The 23,726-nt window shown below is 45.6% G+C and overlaps 1 protein-coding gene across 2 annotated transcripts in view; it reads left to right on the top strand.

Annotated features, from left to right (window-relative positions):
* Positions 1–718: 718 nt before the first annotated feature.
* The window catches only part of EXOC4 (exocyst complex component 4), a 561,659-nt gene continuing 538,651 nt past the window's right edge, over positions 719–23,726 (top strand). For both annotated transcript variants that reach the window (XM_029073281.1, XM_039913205.1), the window contains exons 1-2: positions 719–819; positions 19,531–19,720. In XM_029073281.1, the coding sequence (XP_028929114.1) occupies positions 725–819; positions 19,531–19,720 (285 nt within the window). In that variant the 5' untranslated portion in view covers positions 719–724. The remainder of the gene's footprint in view (positions 820–19,530; positions 19,721–23,726) is intronic.

Genomic DNA, 23,726 nt, shown 5'->3' on the forward strand with positions numbered 1-23,726 from the left:
AGAACCCGGGCTTGGGAGTCACAGGTCATGAGTGCTAATCCCGGCTCTGCCACTTGCCAGCTGTGTGACTTTGGGCAAGTCACTTAACTTCTCTGTGCCTCAGTTACCTCGTTTATAAAATGGGGATTAAGACTGTGAGTCCCACGTGGGCCCACCTGATGACCTTGTATCCCCCCCAGTGCTTAGAACAGTGCTTGGCACACAGTAAGCGCTTAACAAATATCATCTGCTGACAAATGTCCATTCCAAGCGCTTAGTCCAGTGCTCCGCACATAGTAAGCGCTTAACAAATACCAACATTACTATTAGTCTCTCTCTCATTGGACTGGGAGCCCGTCAATGGAAAGGGATGGTCTCTCTCTGTTGCCCAACTGTCCATTCCAAGCGCTTAGCCCAGTGCTCTGCACATAGGAAGGGCTCAATCAATCCTACTGAATGAATGAATTCATTATTCATTATTATTATTATTATTATGAATGAATGAATGACGGGGTCACTGGGGGTCAAGAGGCCCGGGGGGAGGCAGCGGAAATCAAGGGGCAAAACTACAAGTCCCGGCATGCTCAGCGAGGGCGCCCGGCGGCCCCGCGCCAAAGCCCCGCCTCCCCGCGGCTCCGATTGGCCTCTCGCACTGCCCGTCAGCAGATCGCGGCTTCCCATTGGTCGAAACCTCCTTTTAGGGGCAGGGCTGGGCCGCGCCTCCCCTTCGGCCCCTGCAGCCACCATGGCGGCGGAGGCGGCGGCGGCCGCCGCGGGCCGCTACAGGAGCTCGCTCGGCAAGAGCAAAGACCCCTCGGGGCTGCTCATCTCCGTCATCAGGTGAGGGGGCTGGGGAGGGCTCGGGGGGTGCAGGCAGTGCAGAACGAGAGCCCCCCCCCGGGCCCCGTGCGAAGAGCGCAGGCCTGGGAGCCCGAGGACCCGAGTTCTAATCTCACCACTGGCCCTGCCACCTTGGGCAAGTCGTTTCACTGCTGTTTAACAGCCGATTCCGGGGAGGGCGGTCCTGGGGGGGGGGGGCGAGGAGGGATGGCCTCTCTGGATTGCCCACCTGTGTTGCCCCAGCGCTTAATAATCATAATGTTGGCATTTGTTAAGCGCTTCCTATGTGCAGAGCACTGTTCTAAGCGCTGGGGTAGACGCAGGGGAATCAGGTGGTCCCACGTGGGGCTCACGGTCATAGTCTCCCTTTTACAGATGAGGGAACTGAGGCCCAGTGAAGTGACTCGCCCACAGTCACCCAGCCGACAAGTGGCAGAGCTGGGATTCGAACTCATGACCTCTGACTCCCAAGCCCAGGCTCTTTCCACTAAGCCACGCTGCTTCTCATATTATTATATTATTATTAATATAATCATGTTGGCATCTGTTAAGCGCTTACTATGTGCAGAGCACCGTTCTAAGCACTGGGGTAGATACAGGGTCATCAGGTTGTCCCACGTGAGGCTCATAGTCTTCATTCCCATTTTGCAGATGAGGTCACTGAGGCCCAGAGAAGTGAAGCGACTTGCCCAACGTCACTCAGCGGATAAGGGGTGGAACCAGGATTAGAATAATAATAGTAATGTGGGTATTTGTTAAGCGCTTAGTATGTGCAGAGCACTGTTCTAAGCGCCGGGGGAGATATGAGGTAATCAGTTTGCCCCACGTGAGGCTCACAGTCTTCATTCCCATTTTGCAGATGAGGTCACTGAGGACCAGAGAAGTGAAGCGACTTGCCCAACGTCACTCAGCGGATAAGGGGTGGAACCAGGATTAGAATAATAATAGTAATGTGGGTATTTGTTAAGCGCTTAGTATGTGCAGAGCACTGTTCTAAGCGCCGGGGGAGATATGAGGTAATCAGTTTGCCCCACGTGAGGCTCACAGTCTTCATCCCCATTTTGCAGATGAGGTCACTGAGGACCAGAGAAGTGAAGCGACGTGGCCAAAGTCACACAGCTGACAAGTGGCAGAGGCAGGATTCGAACCCCCAACCTCTGACTCCCAAGCCCAGGCTCTTTCCACTGAGTCATGCAGCATGTTGGTAGTTGTTAGGCGCTTACTACGTGCAGAGCACTGTGCTAAGCGCTGGGGTAGATACAGGGTCATCAGATTGTCCCGTGAGGCTCACAGTCTTCATCCCCATTTGACAGATGAGTCATTGAGGCCCAGGGAAGTGAAGCGACTTGCCCAAAGTCACTCAGCTGACAAGCGGCGGAACCAGGATTAGAATAATAATAATAATAATTTGGTATCTGTTAAGCGCTTACTATGTGCCAAGCACCGTTCTAAGCTCTGGGTAGATACAAGGCAATTCGGTTATCCCTCGTGGGGCTCACAGTCTTCATGCCCGTTTTACAGATGAGGTCACTGAGGCACTGAGAAGTGAAGTGACTTGCCCCAAGTTACACAGCTGACAAGCAGCGGAACCGGGTTTAGAAACCACGACCTCTGACTCCCAAACCCGGGCTCTTTCCTCTGAGCCACCTGAAGCCCGATGTCCAGGGATTGTCTCTCTTGATTGCCCAATTGTGCTTCCCCACCGCTTAGTACAGTGCTGTGCACGCAGGAAGTGCTCAGTAGACACGATTGAATGAAAGGACGAAGGCTAGCTGAGGCAGATCCCCGGGCAGGAGCTTGGGAGGCAGGTGGGAGATGAGGGCTCTCGCTGTTAATGATGATGGGATTTGTGCCAAGCACCGTTCTAAGCGCTGGGGGGACACAAGGTGATCGAGTCGTCCCATGTGGGGCTCACAGTCTTCATCCCCATTTTTTCAGATGAGGTAACCGAGGCCCAGAGAAGTGAAGTGACTTGCCCAGAGTCACACGGCCGACAAGTGGCGGAGCTGGGATTAGAACCCACGACCTCTGACTCCCAATCCCGTGCTCTTTCCACTGAGCCGCGCTGCTCCGAGGCTGGGCCTCACGGATGACAAGGCCCGTGTCCCGTTGGCGAGATTCACTCCGGGCCCCAAGAGGAGCCAAACTTTGGGTCCCCCAAGGTCCCGGGGTTGGCATTCAGTAGCAAGGCAGGCTACTGTAGACTCTAAGTTCCTCGTGGGCAAGGAACGTCCCTACCACCTCTGTCATACTCTACCCTCCCAAGGGCTTAGTATAGTGTTTTGCACCCAGGAAGTGCTCAATAAACATGATGGTTTGATTGAGAGACATTCCCATACTTTCCTCCAAATTTCCTTCCTCCCCTTATCTAACCACCCACTCCCAAAGCAGTTAATAATAGTGATGATGATGGGATCTGTTAAGCGCTTACTCGGTGCCGAGCACCGTTTTAAGCACTGGGGTAGATACAAGGTAATCACGCTGTCCTGTGTGGGGCTCACAGTCTTAATCCTCATTTTACAGACGAGGGAACTGAGGCACAGAGAAGTGACACTTGGTCAAAGTCACACAGCTGACAAGTGGTGGACCCGGAATTAGAACCCACGACCTCTGACGCCCCAGCCCGTACTCTTTCCACTAAGCCAAGCTGCCTCTCGTTATTCCTTCTTGGCATGTGACTTCCTGAGAAAATAGATTTCCAGCCCTAAATCGTGTAAGCGATGAACTTTAGCACGGTTGGAAAGCTGTAAATAACCCGAAGGGATCTTCAAACGTCCCACTTCTCCGCTCTTCAGATTGGAGAAGGGAAACGGCCATTTGGTGTCACTTTGGCTTCTGATCAGTTTCTGGCAAGTGAAGTTGTTTTGTGTGTGGAGTACTGCCTTGGAATGATAACACAAAAAGAAAGGAGTGCAAAAAAAAAAAAGTGAACACAGGCAGGTAGTTTTGAAAAGAAATAAAAAACATGTCCACTTTTCTCCAATTTATAAACCCCCTGCTTTGTCAATACCAGCTGTCCCTCGTTGAAAAAGTTGTTTGTGTTGACGGTAAAGTAAACCTGTTTCAAAAATCTACCATCAGATCCAGCATGTTGTGTGGTATTCTAAACAAAAATAGGTATATTAAATACGATTAATAACAATGCAGCCCAATACGAATAGTCATAACCCTGTGGAGGGCACCCATTATTTCAAGTTAATGGTGCATTAACTCAAGGTGAATTTCTTTTTCTGTATCAAAATGTAGGCGGACAATTTATGCACTGCAACAATTTGCTAGTCCAACAGGTCTTAGTAATTCTCAGTTTTCCCCCAAAGAAAAGAAATATTCTGCCTTTTTGACCATGAGTCTCAGAACACTACCAGAAAAGTCTATCCAAATCAGCCTTGTTAAATGTGTCCATGACAAATCACCAATCTCCGTTCTTTCTGGGTACTGTAATACTATTGAGGGAATAGATCGCTATAAGTGTCATTTCAGCGGATAGTCCCAAATGAGTATTTTTGTGGGTAGGCAGTGAAAACAGTGTCATTTAGCATCCCAGACACTTCTTCTTTTAAGTGCTCCAAGTATTTTCACACTGTTCCCTTATTCATGTTTGCACACTTTCTGCGAGTAATAGGGAGACATTAATTCCCCCTCCCTCTCCACCGCCAAGACCGTGAGCTCGATGAGGGCAGGAGACGTGTCTACCAGCTCTGTTGTTCTTTCCAAAGTTCAAAGTACAATGCCCAGCACACGGTGCACAGAAGCAGCATTGATTTTACAGGTGGGGAAATAGAGGCACGGAGAGGTTAATGGATTTATTCAGGGTCAGAAACGCTCTGGGCATGTCACTCCCCTTCTTAAACACCTCCAGTGGTTGCCTATCAACCTCCGCTCCAAACAAAAACTCCTCACTCTAGGCTTCGAGGCTCTACATCACCTCGCCCCTTCCTACCTCTCCTCCCTTCTCTCTTTCTACCACCCACCCCGCACGCTCCGCTCCACCGCCGCCCACCTCCTCGCTGTCCCCCGTTCTCGCCCGTCCCGCCGTCGACCCCCGGGCCGCGTCCTCCCGCGGTCCCGGAACGCCCTCCCTCCTCACCTCCGCCAAACTGATTCTCTTCCCCTCTTCAAAACCCTACTTAAAACTCACCTCCTCCGAGAGGCCTTCCCAGACTGAGCTCCCCTTCTCCTTCTACTCCCTCCACCGCTCCCCCTTCACCTTTCTGCAGCTTAACCCTCTTTTCCCCTCATCTCCCTCTGCTCCTCCCCCCTCCCTTCCCATCCCCTCAGCACTGTACTCATCTGTTCAACTGTATATATTTACATTACCCTATTAATTTTGTTAATGAAATGTACATCGCCTCGATTCTATTTAGTCGCCATTGTTTTTACGAGATGTTCTTCCCCTCGACTCTATTTATTGCCATCGTTCTCGTCTGTCCGTCTCCCCCGATTGGACCGTCAACCCGTGAAAGGGCAGGGACTGTCTCTATCTGTTGCCGACTTGTTCATTCCAACCGCTTAGTACAGTGCTCTGCACATAGCAAGCGCTCAATAAATACTATTGAACGAATGAATGAAAAGTGAAGCTGGGATCAGAACCCGGATCTCATCATTAGAGTGGCTCTGTCCCTCATTTGGGTAGCCATTCCTGTAGTGTAACTTGCCGTTCTTCCGCCCTGCCACTCAGGCCGTGGCGTCATCCCTGGAGAACTATGTTCCGGCAACTTCTGGGTATGTTCCCAGGTGTCTCACCTGAGAGAAGGGGGTAGAGAGAGGCTAAGAAATGGAAATGTTTTGGCTGAGGATGCCAGGAAGATGTTGGCGTGGCATCTCTGTATCTTGGATAGAAAAGCAGGATTTGCCCTGGCCATCGTTGGCAGAAATGCGAATAAGTCACTGGCCTTGTCCCTGATGAACAAGTGAGTTGGTTGTGGAAGGGGTCCAACTGGGATAGATTCCAGGGATGTGTCCGTTTAGTCATTGATCCTGGAAAGAGCTCCCCGATACCTGACTAACAAATTATAAATCAAAACTAGATTCCATTTTATATAGTCTTTTGCCTCTGTCCTTGGTTGTGGCTGACCATCCTGAGAGCTCTTTCTACTTGGTCTTTTTGGAGGAAGAAAAAACCCACGGATGTCATCCCAAAAGATGAGGTTGAATTGGAAATGGCTACTTACGAGTGGGCCGGAGACTTGTCTCTAGACCCAACAGTTATTTAGCCCCTGACCAAAGAGAGGGCACTAAGAAAAGAACTTTGTAAAAGGAGCACTGGTTGCTAGAACTAGTGAATCTGGGTCAGGATATTCATTCGGTTGTCTTTAGTGAGCGATTACTGTGTGCAAAGTACTGTACTAGGCGCTTGGTACAATTGGGCAACAGATAGAGACGATCCCTACCCAATGGGCCCACAGCTTAGAAGGGGGGAGACAGACAACAAAACAAAAGGACAGGCATTGATAGCATCAATAAAATTAAATAGAATTATAGATAAATATGCATCAATAATAAAAAAAAAAGTACAAATATACACAAGTGCTGTGGGGTGGGGAGGGGGGTAGAGCAGAGGGAGGGAGTCGGGGCGATGGGGGGGAGAGGAGGAGCAGAGGAAAAGGGGGGCTTAGTCTGGGAAGGCCTCCTGGAAGAGGTGAGCTGTCAGTAGGGCTTTGAAGAGGGGAATAGAGCTAGTTTGGCGGATTTGAGGAGGGAGGGTATTCCAGGCCAGAGGTAGGACGTGGGACAGGTGAGAACAAGGCACAGTAAGGAGGTTAGCGGCAGAGGATCGGAGTGTAGCTGGGACCAGACTGTGGGAGCTTAAGGCTCGTTATGTCCACAAGGTGCTTCATAATCAATCAATCAATTATATTTGATTGCTTATTAGGTGCAGAGCATGTACTCAGTGCTTGGGAGAGGAGACTATAACAGAGTTTAGGGGACATGTTCCTCACCCGTAATGAGCTTACAGTCTAGAAGGGGAGACAGACATTAATATGAATAAATGTCATAGTATATAATTAAAGATATGTACATAAGTGTTCCGAGATTGGGGAGGAGTCCAAAAAAACCTGTCCAAAGGTCACAGATTGAAGTACGTAGATGGTACAGGGTGAGCCACCTGGGGAAAAGAGGGCATTTGAAGGGTTTGTAAGTTTAGTTGATGGAAACACACTCAGCAAAGGTGGCGTAAATACGCTCAGGTCACGTCATCGTTGTAGGTTGACACATCCTCGAGTGGATCTGGAGTCACCCTTCCAAATGGAGAATTTTATTCAGGTCCAAGAAGATTTTTCCACAGGTGTTATCTGCACACTCTTTATTACCCCTTTAAGGTTACAGACACGACGGGTTGGGCAGGATGCAAGCCAGCTGTAAACAAACTGTCCCGGGGTTAGCGTGGGTACGGAAGGTTTAGTTTTCCTAGTTTTAATAGCAGCTGTGGTATTTAAGGGCTTGATTTGTGCCAAGACTGAGCACTGGGGTAGATACAGGAAAAGTTAGTTGGACACACTCCGTGTCCCTCACGAGGCTCACAGAGTAGGAGGGAGTACAGGTGTGTACTCCCTATTTTACAGGTGAGGAAACCGAGGCCCAGCGAAGTGACTTGCCCACACCAGGGAAGCGGCAGAGCCAGAATTAGAACCCGGGTCCTCCGCCTCCTGGGCCCGTGTTCTTTCCGTTAGGCCACGCCGCTTTCCTGTTACTGCATGTGTTGTAGTTGTCGTCTTTCCTACGCTAGGTGCTCGTTTAGACGTAATCTAGTAAAAGCATGTGGTGCAGGTGAGATCAGTCTTAGGGCAAAACAGACCGAAGGGACAGGGAGGAAGAGACCATCATTAAAATCTTAATAAGCCCAAACGTTCCTCGACGGAAACGGTGTGGTTGCTACTGAATCCCGAATCCCGGATTTAACTCCCTGGTCTTGTCACTGGCTCTTTGAAAGTGAATTAATTGGACAAAGTTTGGCCACCTGCTGGTGTACAATTTGGGGATATTTTCTTAGAGGAGACATTCGCCTGCATTGATATTGATTTTTTTCTAACCTTTTGTTTTGTCTGAAGTTAGTGGAGGCAGTCTTCGTACACTAGGAACAAGCTAGCTGGCATTTTGGAGATGCTGTTGTATTTTTGTGAGACCTTGTCAGATTTTTAATTGGGGAATGTGTTTCGCCTCATACAGTTAGGTGATTCTCTTTCCAATTAACTGTTGGGTTTTTTTTTTTTTTTAACAAGTTGGCCTTTAATAGCTGGTTTAATTGGGAAGACAAACTTTGATTGCGACTCGAGGAGACCTTATCGAAACCTTAGAATTGAGGTTTCATAAAGACAGGTTCTCCTGTTTTAGGTGTCAGAGAGGATTGAAGACAGTTTAAGGCTCAACTGTTGGCAACCTGTCTGTCCTTATGAAAGTCTGGATTTCAAAAAGGCACATATTTTTGACACCTGTGAAATTTCATGGTTTTGAGTGTTTGCAGAGTGAGCTTTGGAGGAGGAGTCCAAGTTTCGTCTGAAGGAATAGGTGTGCTGTTCTGTTGTCTGACTTGTAGCAGGAAGGGAGTGTGACCAGAGACATAATAAAAATAATAATGTTGGTATTTAAGGGCTTACTACGTGCAGAGCACTGTTCTAAGTGCTGGGGTAGATACAGGATAATCAGGTTGTCCCACGTGAGGCTCAGTTAATCCCCATTTTACAGATGAGGTAACTGAGGCCCAGAGAAGTTAAGTGACTTGCCCAAAGTCACACAGCTGACAAGTGGCAGAGCTGGCATTAGAACCCATGACCCTATGTGCTTGGCACATAGGAAGCGCTTAACAAATATCATCATTATTATTATTATTATTAAGTGAGGTGGGAGAGAACATAATGGTGAAACTTTAAGGATTAGTGTTTTCATTGCTATTTTAATCTACTTTCTCCTTGCCACATGTCCTGGCAGCACTGAGTCTAGATGGAAAAATATGAACAATGCAATTTTGTTACTTTTCTCTTCATTGTAAGTGGGTTTTGAGTAAAGCGGGATAAAGTCTAGCTCAGCGGTTAAAATGATTCTTGAAATGTCCAGCTTGTCAGTCTTTCCCGCTCACCACTCCGTTTCCAGCTCTACTCGACTTTCAAAGCAGTTTTCCCGTTATTTGCTTAGAAAATTGTTTTCCACGTGGGTTCTTTATCTTGCTGCCTCGTGTGATAACTAGTGGAATACACGTTTGATTTCTTAACGCCCTGCCTGAGAAATCTTACTTCTCTGTTGGAAATTCATCTTTTGATTCTGTACATGTAGTTTCCTACTTTTTTCAGTGGGTTAAAAACTGTCATCGGCTGATGGAGATGCCTTCTTGGGATAATCACAACAATTCTTGTTAGCATGCTAGGGCACATGTGGCACTGTGTTGCAACAACTAGTCAATTATTATTATTATTATTATTATAGTATTTAAGTGCTCACTGTGTGCCAAGCCCTGTTCTAAGTACCAGAGTAGGTACAGGGTCATTAGGTTGTCCCACGTGGGACTCACACTCTCAATCCCCATTTTACAGATGAGGTAACTGAGGCACAGAGAAGTTAAGTGGCTTGCCCAAGATCACACAGCCAAGTGGACCTTGAGATTCAGTTGGTGAAATGGACTAACCTGATCGTGTCTCTGAAATGCAAAATGAAAATACCAGAATAAGTGAATTTTTTTTTTTAGAATTAAAAAACAATGTAAAATATTCCACTTAAAGGAGCCAGAACTTCCTACAGTCTTATCTTTTGTAGCATGCCCATGAAAATGATTGGTAGCAATATTATTTCTGTTTTTGTCATGGAGAAACTAATATACAGAGAGGTGGCAACAGAGATGAGACTAGATCTCGGTCTGGAGGTCTCTGTTTAGGGTGGACCAAACTTTTTATTTTCTTTTTCTATTTTCCAGTGTCAGTAAGATTGGATCATTTAAAATCAGACTCCTTCATTTTCCTCCCTCCCCATTTCAAGAAAGATTTTCAAAATTCTTCTGATGTATTTTTTTTATGTAGGGAAATGTTTATCATGATTATATAAAGTTTTAATTCACCATTTAATATTCAGAAAGCCTTTGTTAGAAGTAAAGTACTTCACAGCTCTCGCTAGAGTTATTTGTCTAACTCTCATGTTTGGCTTAAAGAAAACAACTGTAAAACTTGGAAAATGGCCCTTTTTGTTGGTCATATGAATTATAGCTCATTGTCACCAGAAGTGTTTTGTATAGCCGAGTTAATTGAAATATTGAAAAACCACTTGTGCTGTGTGTAGTAATTGGCACTAAGTGCCGTCTAGAGCAAGACACCAGTGATTTTTCAATTGACATTAAATGGGAAATTGTTTACTGTTACTGGGTATTAAATGGATTGGTTTGTATTGAATTGATGGAAAGTGGTCTTGGTTCATGGGAAAAGTTTTTCACTGGAACTTGTCATTGTAAGTTGCAGTTTAGAGGGCTGCTCTGCCAATATTTTCAAATCTGGAAAGAGGCGAAGATTACAGAAATGAACAATAAAATGTATACATTTTTCAGATTGACGCAGGCGACAGTTGCTCTTTAATATTAAGCTACAAAGTCAGCATTTATCCAGATTATTCAAGCCCCCCAGTACAAACGGACCCCAAAAAAGTCTTGTGAGCATTTCATTATCAAGATATTTCAGGAGTGCATTTCTGTGTTTGATTATCCAGATAATTTGCTAGGGTAACCCTAACTAAAATGTGCTCTTTCTATCTCCCTTCTCTCATCCTCTCTCTTCTGTCTTTGTGCACATTCTCTCTGGTATATTCATCTATCCTTTGCATGTGGGTGACTCCCAAATCGTGACTCCTCAATCTGTCGGCCCCAGGTTCCCCTTAATTCCAGTTGCGAATCTCTCGTTAATTTGTGGATTCCTCTAATTACATGAACCAACTGAAAATGGCAAATAAAGAGCTCTCTTTATCTTCTTCACTCCCTCTGAAGAGGCTTCTGCTGTGTTTTCACTTCCCTGGAGATTGGAAAAATCCAGACAGTGAGAGTTTAAGGATAACTTGGCCTGTTTTTTTTTTTTTTTACATAAGACATTAAATGGACTTTTTTTGCCTCTAAAGACCCTGATTTGCAATTAGATTGTAAACTCTTGGAGGACAGTTACATCGAGTCTTGCTTCTGTTGGACTCTTCCAGGTGCTTAATACAGCGCTTCTCATCATGTAGGCACTTGGTTATTACTATGGCGATGATAACGCTAAGCGGTAAGCGTTCCCACCACTCATTACAACCATAATGTAGTCAAACGAAAGAATTAAGCAGCGGGAACAGCCATAGTTCAGCCTTCCAACTATTTTACAGTTGAAATCAGCCTGTCTGTGCTATTGTCGTCTTGGCCAGGCCTGCCTGAGTCGGTTTAAGTGCTGTCGTGACTTAATGCAGGGGGATAAATTTGGAGCAGCACCATTTCAACCTTTATATATGTATTTTTGAGAACTCCACTTAAGTGGTACTTTTCCTCCACTCTTTACCTCTGGAAGACCAGAGGGGGAGAGTGAGGATTGAACGGTAATCCCCAAATGGAGATTAAGAATATTTTGAGGATCACTGAAAATTGCGGTGGCCTACCGCCCTTTCATGTTAAAAAGACTCCTATAGTTATCGAAAGCGAAGAAGTAATTAATAGATGACCCTCCTTCCTAGATTTAATTTTGGTTCCTGTTAAGCGCTTATTAGGTACCGAGCCCTGGACTAAGTGCTAGGGTGGATACAAGATCAGGTCAAACGCAGTCCTCGTCCCACATAAGGCTCACAGTCTAAGAGGGAGAAGAGGTATTTCATTCCCATTTCACATTTGCGGTAACAGAGAAGTTTAAGTGACTTTCCACTCAGCAGGCAAGTGGTTGAGCTGAGATTCGAACCTCAGGTCCTCTTAGATTATGCGTACCCCGAGGAACAGGAACCACGTCTCATTCTCATCTGGGTATTTTTTCCCAGCGTCTAGGTCGGTGCTCCGCACACGGCAAGCCCTTAGTAAATACTTCTGCAGGCCGTGAAACGTCCATTCAAAAACCAGGAAAAATCAAACCCCTTCCTACGCGGGTTGGGATCATTTGCAGTGCTCTATGTATGGTATCGCACTCGTCCCGGCCCGTCGAGGGTCCTGGGGATTGTGGCCGAAAGATGTTAAAATGCTGCAGATGACTGAAGAAGTTAATTCTGCAGTTTAATACTCTAGGGAGCTGGAGCAATAGCTGATGCTCTTGTTCTGTGTAGGTTGAGTCCCCAAATTTGATATTTCCCTAAGTCGTTGAAGCAGCGGGCCCTAGTGGAAAGAGCACGGACCCGGAAGCCGCAGGATGTGAGTTCTAATCTCAGCACCGCCACTTGTCTACTGTGAGATCATGGACAAGTCACTTAACTCCCGGATCTCGGTTTCCTCATCCGTAAAATGGACTTTTTACAGATGGCTTAGTGGATCGAACACGTGGCTGGTTCTAATCCCGGCTCCACCACGTGTCCGCCGTGTGACCTTGGGCAAGTCACTTCTCTGGGCCTCAGCTCATCTGTAAAATGGGGATGGTGACTGTGAGCCCCACGTCGGGCAGGTTCTGTGTCCAACCCGATTTGCTCTTATCTACCCCAGCGGTTAGTACAGTGCCTTGCACATAGTAAGCGCTTGGCAAATACCACAATCGTTGTTTAAATCCCAGTCTCTTCTGCTAAGACTGTGGATTCCCCATGTGGGACAAGGTAATGTATCTGAGTTATCTTGTATCTACCCCAGCTCTTAATACAGTGAATGCTTGGTAAAGAAGCTATTAACGAGTACCAAAATTATTATTAGTAATAGCAACCCAAGGATGCTTTCACACCAGCGGTGAAATGTGCTTGGAAACCAATTTATCTGCCGAACGCCTGCCCTTGTCTGAAGTAAATGGTACCTCTTTTGAGGGGCAGGCCGTATCTTGAATCCAATTATGGGGCCCTGTGGATAATGTTATGGTTTCAATAAAATATAACATGGAGAAATCCATTATCTACTACCTATAAGCTAAGTCATTTTGCTACCCAAGTTCCACTGTGACCTCTGGTGTGTAGTGTTAGATAACTCAAGTTAACCCAACCGCTTCTGGGTGTTAGCTTTTAGGCTTAGATCTGCCATCCAGATGGAGAAAATTTCTGTGGGTTTCTGTGGTGATGTTTTTGTTTGGGTTAGTGTAAAGGTGTGTACACTAGTGGTAATGACTGCTATTTGTCAATGTCAATTCTGCATTTTGTTCTTTGCTTGGGTTAGTGTAAAGTTGCCTACGCCAGTCAAAATGACTGCTGATGTTTGTCAATATCAATACTGTGCTTTGGTTTTGTTTGGGTTAGTGTATAGTTGTGTACGCTAGTCATAATGACAGTTGATGTTTGTCCATGTCAGTACAGCATAAACTGCCAGACTATGTTGCACTTTGAGAGCGATATTTTGGGCCGGGTTTATACTTCTCTCAACCATATGTTGCGAGGTGTAGAGCCTTGCCCACTCCCCAGGGCCATCAGTTTAGCTACGTCAGATCACCAGCCTGGGTCACTCATTGAGTGACCGAGAACTGGCTCCAGACAGTGGTGTCCCCTCTTTCACTGGAACTTGGGAAGAAGAGGTTTTTTGGGGGTCCTCCAAATGAAGGAAGATGGGTCCAACCAAATAGAAAGGTGGCCCAGTGGCCGATGAGCTCTCATCTGCCGGCGATCTCTCCCCTCAAAACAGTGGTATGCCATTTCAGCGGGTCATCGTGCTCCAGCTGAAAGGTGGTTGAACTTGCCTAGCCATGTTGGAAGGCTGTTTCTGGCGATCAAATAAAGCTCCCACCATCAAAGGTTGTTTCTTGGTCCTTTAAAGCAAGAAGAAGCTTATTGCAGCGGATACCTGGAGTTTAGTTCAGGTGTAAGGTTTCATAATACTACCCGAATAAAACCCAAGAACTGAACATAGTGGGCTTCATAGATGGAAGGGCTAGGTTTCTTCGTGAGATTCCAGTTTTCACTGGGTGCTTGACATGGAGGTTGTTTTGACTATAAGGACTATCGAACGTGGGTTCATTCAGTGCTTTTCTTGAACTACACTGTAAGATGAAGGGAAAACTGGGACTTTGGTGCTAAGAAATGAACTCTTTGACAAGAGGAAATGAAAGATTAGGTTCATAAGCAAAGATCCAACCAGGCAGGAGCTTTTGGCCACACTGGTCTATATTGCGTTTAATTGTTAAATCAGCCCATGGTATTTTAGTGCTTTTCTGGTAAGCACAACCGTGTGTCAGAAACATAATCCCTGCTGTTGGCCAAGCGGGGCAGCAGATTTCAATCATGTAGGTATAGCAGGAGCAAGAACAAGGATGTAGTGGTCAGTAACATCAGGTCATCAAGGTGAAGTGACCGATTGAATCCTTGAATATGTGTATACATTAATGCTGAAGGTGGATGACAAAAGCATGGACTTGGGAGTCAGAGGGTGTGGATTCTAATCCCAGCTCTGCCGCTCGTCTGCTGTGACCCTGGGCAAGTCACTTAACTTCTGTGCCTCAGTGACCTCATTTGTAAAATGGGAATTAAGACTTTGAGCTCCATGTGGGACAGGGACTGTGTCCAACCTGATTATCTTGAATCTAACCCAGCGCTTAATACAGTTCATGGCACAGAGTAAGCATGTAAAGAATATCATTATTATTATTAGTATTCTCTGACTCCCAGGCTCATGCACTTTTCACTAAGCCATGCAGGTTCTCAGAAGAGCAACCCATGTGAGGGGGTTGCCCAGGGGACCTGGCGTGAGTACCACTTGGAATTCTGTGAATTAGGACCATTAATTGCTAAGTAGCGCTCTAACTGATCTCCGGAGCTCCTATGAGTCCTCCTATTCTTCAGTGTCTTACATTTTCTAAGCTCCCCTTATACCGGGCACTGTGCAGAATGTTCAAGGATGAAGATTCCGGAGCATCTGAAGAGATGATTTCTGCCCAGAGTCCCAATGAAATGTCTAAGATCACTGGACAGAGATGTGTATTTTATAAGTGGTACTTGGAATTTGACCATTGCTGATTTTTTTTTTGTGATGGAATTAGGATTTCCTGTTAGTAGGCAGCCCTGGTCTTTCTCAGTGGTGGGAAGGCAGACTTGGTTATTTTTGATTTACACTGCTCTGTACCATACCCTAGATTGTTGTTTTTCCTTCTGAACGACATCACACCTTTTGCGAAATCGGTCGTACTTCCGAAACCGTTTGGGTTTATTTTGTCTCTGGCCTGCCTTCCGTCTGTTCGGGGGTGTGCTGGCATTTATGCATTTGCTTCCTGAGTGGGTTCCAAAGTGAAAGAAAAATTGTACAGCAGTTGAAAACCAGTGGTGGAGATTGGTTATTTTCCTTTCAAGCCATTTGACCTGCTGCACTGAAACAGGAACTGGTGGAGGAAAAGGAACTGACAAACACTTTCACTTTTAGCCCTCCACAGTTATTTATATAGAGCTCTTATGGTAGACAGTCAGCTTTTGGTGGAACACAGTGCTGGATACCCACCGGGTGTATACCCATCGCACATTTTAAATTTCCCTGCCTGTAGTTGGGAAGTAAGGCCGGAAGACCCCAAAGCCGAGTGTGACTTAAAACTTTGGAAGGCTCAAACTTTGTAGTTTTTAAGTACCCGCCTCCTGCTGTCCTGGAACGCCCTCCCTCCTCACCTCCGCCAAACTAATTCTCTTCCCCTCTTCAAAGCCCTACTGAGAGCTCACCTCCTCCAAGAGACCTTCCCAGTCTGAGCTTCCCCTTTTCCCTCTGCTCCATCTGCTCCCTCTCTGCTCCCCCTTCACCTCCCCTCAGCTAAGCCCCCTTTACCCCCTCTTTCCCTCTGCTCCTCCCCCTCTCCCTTCCCCTCCCCTCAGCACTGTCCTCGTCCGCTCATTTGTATGTACTTCTGTTACCCTATTTATTTTGTTAATGAGATGTACATCCCCTTGATTCATTCATTCAATAGTATTTATTGAGTGCTTACTATGTGCAGAGCACTGTACTAAGTGCTTGGAATGTACAAATCGGCAACAGATAGAGACAGTCCCTGCCCTTTGACGGGCTTACAGTCTAATCGGGGGAGACAGAGAGAGGAAGTGGAGGCAGCGGGCATAGACGACTCCCTCCGGGAATTTGGAGAGGAAGGGTCAGAGGGAGATGGGGCCATCACTGGAGGGAGTCGAGGGGGTGGACAAAGGAGGGATTTTTTAGGATGGGGCAGACACGAGCGGGTCCGGGAGCCTGTTTTTGTCTGTCTTTATACTGCTCGGTAAACCCTGCTGCCTGTCCTTGATTCAGCGTTCTCACTACGAGAGTACAACTGGGGAATTCCCAATTACTGGTTGGTATTTGCTCTTGAGTGTGTCACATGCACCCAGTCGATCGTTCCTTCTCTCTCTAGGCAATAGACTGGACAGTAGGAGTCATCTAGGACAGAGAGAAATGGTAAATTAGGAGACAGATCCTTAAAGTCCTTTGGCGAGCCTAGAAAGTGACCATTTGATTAGTTATTTGATTTCTACATGACTTGCAGCCTGGGGCGGAATAAAAATCCTGAGATATGGGGTTTCCGTAATTCTCAGCCTCCTCGCTTGACCGTTACCCTCTAGTTAGCTCATCAACAGGGATGACAGTTTTTGATTTTTGCTTGCTTTGCTTGCTTGCTGCTGCTTCATCTGACTTTTCAGATTTCTGTTTGTTATTTTGCTTCACTGAATCTGGGGAGAAGAGGTCTTTATTTCCAGCCCCTTTTTAACCGAAAGGGAAACAGACCCAGAGAGACAGATGCCTTGCCCAAGAGAGAGGGGAAACTGGGACTCGATTTCTAAAGCTCCCGACACCCTAGTCACTAGATCGAGCTGAGTTTTTTTTTTTTTTTCATCGTCCCGTTTTGGATGCGCCGCAGCTATTAGTTTCTAAATGAGTATATTGCTGTAAAGCTCTCATGCTGCTGGATTGATTTCAGGTGTCTAGACAGTTATTACCACCCCTATATGTGACACCATTTTAAGCTTCTTGATGTTGCTTTGATTCATTCACACCTGTAAGATTTCAAACCCTATCCTCGGCTACTTGATTTTTCGAAACGTTCGTTCCTGCTGCTGTAATTTTGACTTCGGGGAAAATCTGAAAACTGGCCTGATTTCAGGGTTGGGATAAAAGCCGCACGTGGGGAGAAAAGTGCAGGAGGGCTTATGTTTCACTCGTTTCGTCTTTGCGCTAAGTTTTCTCAGAACTTGAAAATCGGAGAAGCCCCTACGGACACAATTTACTCTTAAGCCTGCATTCCAAAAGCCCCTCCGTTTTTAGAATACCCCATCACTTTCCTGTAATTTGTTATACTGACAGTAGATCCAGAAGAAACGGATCTTTGGTGGTATGACATTTTCTTTAATGCCTATTCTACTGGTAATATAAGTGGTTGGAATGGTTTATACCTTTTCTCCCCAAAATAGAGACAGAGAAACATGTAAAACAGGAGGAATGAGAAATTGATCCAGTTCAGCCTCAAGCATTCAGTTGACATTTTTTTTATTACTCCTCAGTGGCATCAAGGCAGAGTTAAATATTCAGAACTGTCCCCTATGGGACAATTGAACACATGAAGCCGTTTTATGATCTTGCTTTGCTGTAGACCAGCGGCTTGTAAACCTTCAGATTTACAGAACAGGGTTATGCATCCTGGAAGCAGCCACTTAAGACTGGCTTGGGTACTCTGGACCGTAGTATCGATGGTTGTCTTCGTCCCCATCCTCCGAACTTCTCATTTTCCCTCTTTTTAAAATCATTTTTAGCTAAAGATGATCACCCTCCATCCTGTCTGGGCTATATTCTATTCCTTCATCAGATTCCCAATCGCTCCCTTATCACCGGTGCAATCTGCCCAGACTGTCAAAACACACTATTGGGGAACCCAGTAGACAGCCCAGTTGGCTCTTGTTCAAGAACCATGAAAACAAATGTCATTTTTAAAACTGTTGAAAGGGGAGGGTGTGCATTCTTAACCTCTGATTCATGTTTTCGAATAAAACATTTCAGATTAACAAATGGAAATCCAGAGTCCTCAGAGGTTCATTTAAAGTAAGGCATTACTGAACTTTATACATGCCAGTGCCAGCAGATTTTTCCCTACCAGTGATGGGTGGGTGGTACTTTTAGTGTATAAAATGATGCCCGTAGTGAGTTTTCCTATTCTGAATGGCAACTCGGAGTAAACTTCAGTGATGTATTTGGAGGTCTATGAGAGTGGGTTTATAATTGATTTGCTGACAGTCCATCTCTTAAAGTGGCTTTAATGATGGACTTGTAATTGATTGCATCCATCTTCCCGAGTCTAAGATATTCAGCCCCCCTCCAAAATTAAAAAGAAAGATGAAATAAACTGTGGTGAATGTACACGCTGACAAATCTGAGGCAATTTAATGAACCTCTGTAAATCATGGCAACTAACAGATAAGCGGAGAAGGATCTCCCCTCCCCCTGCCTTTCATTCCTGATTATAATGCTGAATGTAAAAAAAAAAAAAAAAAAAGTTCCAGAGAAAATAAGATAATAGCAGAAACTAAGGTCTCTGACTTCTATTGTTGTAGGATATTGATAGATTTTTAATAAGCTTATCAGCTTTACTCCCTCCAGGTTATTGCTGAGTTGTATAAACCTTTCTTTATTTTATTGGGATAAGAGAAACAGAATGACTGACTTGCTTTACAGTTTAGATTCCCATGCCTGGAAAGGATCTTCTAGACCTTATGTAACCCACCCTTATAGTTTAGGGTAGACCATCTAGGGGCCATTTTCTAGAAGCAGCGTGGCTTAGTGGCAAGAGCCCGGGCTTAGAAATCAGAGGCCGTGGGTTCTAATCCCGACTCCCCCACTTGTCAGTTTGGGCAAGTCACTTCACTCCTCAGTTATCTGTAAAATGGGGATGAAGGCTGTGAGCCGCACATGGGACAACCTGATTACCCTGTGTCTACCCCAGTGCTTGGAACCGTGCTCGGCACATAGTAAGTGCTAATCGGATACCAAAATTATTATTATTATTATTAAAGAGCCCCAGGCCTGGGAATTAGAAGACTTGGATCTACCCAACGCTTAGTAGAGTTTTTGCCAGATAGTATACACGTAACAAATACCTGGCCTTTTGGGCAGGACCTTGTCAACCAACTGTGTTATATCGTACTCTCCCACGCGTTTAGAAGAGCGCTCTGAATACCGTAAGCACCCAGTAAATAATAATTATTATGATTATTGTTATGAGCCCAGTTGGATGGACTGTTCTGAAAGATCTCAGATCTCAGGGTGGAGAAGCAGCATGGCTGGGTAGAGAAGCAGCGTGGCCTAGTGGCAAGAGCCCGGGCTTGGGAGTCAGAGGTCGTGAGTTCTGATCCCGGCTCCGCCACTTGTCAGCTGGTGACTTCGGGCAAGTCACTTAACTTCTCTGCCTGTTACCTCGTCTGTAAAATGGGGATTAAGACTGTGAGCCCCACATGGGACAACCTGATAACCTTGTATCTATCTCAGCACATAGAACAGTGCTCGGCACATACTAAGCGCTTAACAAATACCATAATTATTACTGTTGTTATTATCTCCAGTGAAGATATTTCCACATCTTCCTTTGGTCACCGATTACAGGGGTTGCGCATTAGGGTTCCTCCGTTGGTAAATTGTGAATCTTAACCTCTGTCTTGTTCCATCATTAGGACTCTTTCCTCCAGCGACGATGTTGAAGACCGAGAGAATGAGAAAGGCCGGCTGGAAGAGGCTTATGAGAAGTGCGATAGGGACCTGGACGAGCTGATTGTTCAGCACTACACCGAGCTGACGACTGCCATCCGCACGTATCAGAGCATCACCGAGCGCATCACCAACTCGCGCAACAAAATCAAGCAGGTGAATGGCCACCCCCTCCCCGCGGTGTTTCTGAAACCTCTTTTCTTCTTGGCGGTCTTTTTTCTTTGGAATGGATCAGTGACCTTCAAGCTCTCATGGCATAGCGCCTGGTCTTTCTCGTTCACGTGCTGCCATCAGGTCAGATTTCCGGGGGGCCCTCTGACAGTATATTTTTTCCTGCTCCAACTCAGGAAAAACTCCACACCGCTATTTCCTTCTCATCACCTCCTTTCCTTGCTTCCCATTACTGATCAGGTTTCCGATCGGGTCTGAGACCCATTTTAACTTGGGCCTTACAGGACTTTGGGCTTCAGTGTAGCATCTCCCCTGCAAAATTGGGCACGCCCCATCTTCCATATAGGATCCATGACTCTAGGGTGACCAGAAATATGCCATGTGTCCAACTCTCCCAGAGAATTTGTGTTGTTTAACTCCTGTTGTTGCTTAAGATTGGACTGGGGAGGAAAGTGTTCTTTTCACTAGGCCAAGCTAGAGAAGCAGCATGGCCTGGTGGAAAGAGCAAAGGCCTGGGAGTCAGAGGACCTGAGTTCTAATCCCGGATTCACCTCTTGTCTGTGGGGTGATCTTGGGCAAATCACTTAACTTCTCTGGGCCTCAGTTCCCTCATCTGTAAAATGGGGATTAAATCCTACTCTCTCTGATCTAGACTGTGAGCCGTATGAGGGACGGGAGGCTGTGTCCAACCTGATCTTCTCCTAGCTCGTAGAAGAGTGCTTGACACACAGTAAGTGTAAAACAAATGCCATTAAACAAACAAACAAAAAAAGAAGAGCAAGTTTCTGAATCCTTCCAATTCAGTGCGTATTCATCTTTTGCTTTGAAGTCAGGGTGTCAGGATGCACCAAATGAAGCCAAGAACAGTGAGGATGGAAACTTAGAACTCCATTTAGTGTTGCAATCCTAACGGATTTGCGAAAAATCTTTACTGAGCCAGCTCTCTATCCAGGATGGGACACTAGTTACTCTCTTTGGAAACAGTACAGAGCCTAACAGTGCCCCAATCAAGAGACTTCCCGTAATTTTTTCTTTCCTCACAAGACAAGGAGATCTTCTTATGCTGAAGAGCTTGAATTACGAGTTTTAACGTGGCCGAGATTTCACCGAATATCAAGGGGTCTGAACTGGCCACTCTACCTTGGATACACTAGCAGTTCCTTCACACCATGTAGTGTTCTTATTTGTAAACCGCTTGGTTGAAACGCATTCACCTGAGGGCTTTTGTCTGGACCATCCTGGCTATCTTTGGAGGCAGCGACTTTTAATTATTTTGTATGTCTTACCCTGGTAAGATTTTCCTTTTGCCTGCCGTGGGGATCATAGTTTCCCACTTTCTGGTGTGACGCTCTGGCGTCAGTAAATCGGGACCCTATCCGAGGCAGTGCGCTGACCTCTCAGCATTTTCAAATTAGTTGAGTTTTTCTTTCAGGCTGAATGCTGTAGTTCTTATTCCTTGCAAACGGAGACTTCATCCTATGGGTCTATATCTGGAAACCAAGCGGGTGAAGCTCGAGACCAATTGTCTTAGATTTAAAATTAACCAGTTCATTTTGACCCAATACACCCAGTTCTGGCTGGGGTGTAAAATTGAATATATCATGCTGCCCATCTCTTGGCCTGGAAAAATCCTAGCAAAGGTGAGGGACATTTTTTGGTAGTTATGATTTTTTAATTAGTTTTGTTTGACATTGTACTGAAGGGTCTTGTCTTATGCTGTCGAGTCATCTCCGACCCATAGCGACACCATGGGCCCATCTCTCCCGGAACGCCCCACCTCCATCTGCGGTTGTTCTGGTAGTGGATCCGTAGAGTTTTCTTGGTAAAAATCCAGAAGCGGTCTACCACTGCCAACTTCCGTGCAGTAAACTTGAGTCTCCGCCCTCGACTCTTTCCCATGCCGCTGCTGCCCAGTGCAGGGGAGTTTTGACTTGTAGCAGATTTCGCCTTCCGCTTGCTAGCCACTGCCCAAGCTAGGAATGGAGTGGATAGGCTTCTGCTTGACTCTCCCTCCCGTAGTCGAGACGGGTAGGGTGCTGGAAACTCTCCAGGTGCGACCCTGAGAGGGGGTACCGCAGGGACTCGGTCCTAATTTCAAGGGAACCGTCACCGATAATGGTAGGTTTGCTTTTCCAACACTTGGAGTTCATGTCCTCTTTACTATTATAGAATGATGTAGAATTCAGAGTGGGCTTTAAATAAAAGGACAATTTTGGACAGTTTTAATTCTTATCCCTCTGTATTTCAGATGTTTCGTATGGTATTGAACTTTTTTCGTCGAGCTCACTTTTTATGCTGGGTCTTGTTTATTACATCAGGCAGTTGTCAAGAAAATGAATGTGATATAAGGAATTCAACATTATGACTTAGCTGCGGGATCATGTAGGGAAAGAAATAAAAGCCCGGAAGCCTTTTTGAAAAGCTACAGATGCCGTTAATAATTGGCAAATGTGAGGAGAAAAATGATGGGCAAAAGAATGAAATGACTGGATTTGTTTTAAGTTGGATTATTTGACAGTTTCCTTCTATGAAAGTCCATTTTCAGTGCGCTGAGGAAACACTGACTTTTTTTTCACTAACCTTTCTCAATCGTCTTTTGGAACTAAAAGAATTGTTGATAGGTTCGAGCCACAGAGAGATATATTTTAAAAGTATAAAAGCAGGTGATTTGGTTGTTTTAGTGTCAATCTGGGTACATACATAGTGGATTAATTTGATTCTCTCACAACCCAGGAAGGCAGCAAAAACGAAACGATCTGGACTTGAAATAAAACCCTGTGGGCTGAAAACACTTCCTTCTCTTTTCAGCCTCTAGACTGTGTCTGGTACGTAGGAATTCATTCTTTACTCAAGTGCTGAAATACGACCGTAGCTTCATCTGCGCTGCCAGGTGGGGCGGTGACACACACGTACGGAAGCACCAAGTTAAAGCAGACGTGAAAAGATCCAGATCCTTTTGGGGAATGTCTCCTCAGATCCGTCAGGTAGCCTAGATGATCCGGAGTATTGTTCAGATTTTTCTAAACTTCATTAGAAAGCTTTGGATTCTTTCTCAGATGAGAATTACAAGTGCAAGCACGTTACCTAGACGTGCCTCCCGGAGTGACCGATGATAGCCGAAGAATTTTGGTATTCGTTAAGCGCTTACTGTGTGGGAAGCACCGTTCTAAGCTCTGGCACTGTTCTAAGCGCTTTGTGAGGTGTCACTGCAGATTTCTATATGAATCTTAATATTCTACTGGGTGGTTTTTTTTTCAAGGTATCTGATTTCATTGGACCCAGCAGACTTCTCATAAAATTAGACTCTGTCAGCATAGTGGCAGGTCTCTGATGAGTAAATACTGGTTGATGCAAATGAGTTAGGCTGTGTTCCACAGGGAAAGCCTATTGGCATTCAGATGGTATGTGTATGTAGACAAAATGAATTAGGAAGGTGGTACGGGCTGTTGAAAATGCCAGTTCTCAGCCCTGTAGAATGTTATTTCAAAGGGATCCCCGGGTTACCTGGACCATATCAGGTAGGCGTCTGGATCCCCGAAGCCCTAGAGGTGATGCGGTGCTGTGAAGTTAAATTTCAGAGATTCAGACGGTCCAGAATTCACATCCCAGTTGGAGCCGATTCTCTCTTTGTCAGGAGTCACATCATTTATTCTTTTGTTTCCAGTGGCCCTTCTTTGGAATGGAGATGATCCTACCTTACTTTTCAGAGACAGTTATCACGTGATTATTTTATATTTGCGAAACTACTTAAGTGTGTTTACCAAAAAGAAAATAAACCTCCCCATATTTGAACAGACACTTCAGTGGTTAGGACTGGAATTAAATTGGTTATTTGGAGAACTGGTAAATGATCTGAATGAAGTTATATAAGGATAACCCGAACTTCATTCAAATAATCTGACCCGCTTCTGCAAATACTTTATGCATATATTATTATTATTATTTACTCAGTTCATTTTTCTTCTCCAAATACTATATGTGCACAAATATA

The sequence above is a fragment of the Ornithorhynchus anatinus genome, chromosome 10 (genome assembly GCF_004115215.2).
Source record: "Ornithorhynchus anatinus isolate Pmale09 chromosome 10, mOrnAna1.pri.v4, whole genome shotgun sequence".
Lineage (NCBI taxonomy): Eukaryota > Metazoa > Chordata > Mammalia > Monotremata > Ornithorhynchidae > Ornithorhynchus > Ornithorhynchus anatinus.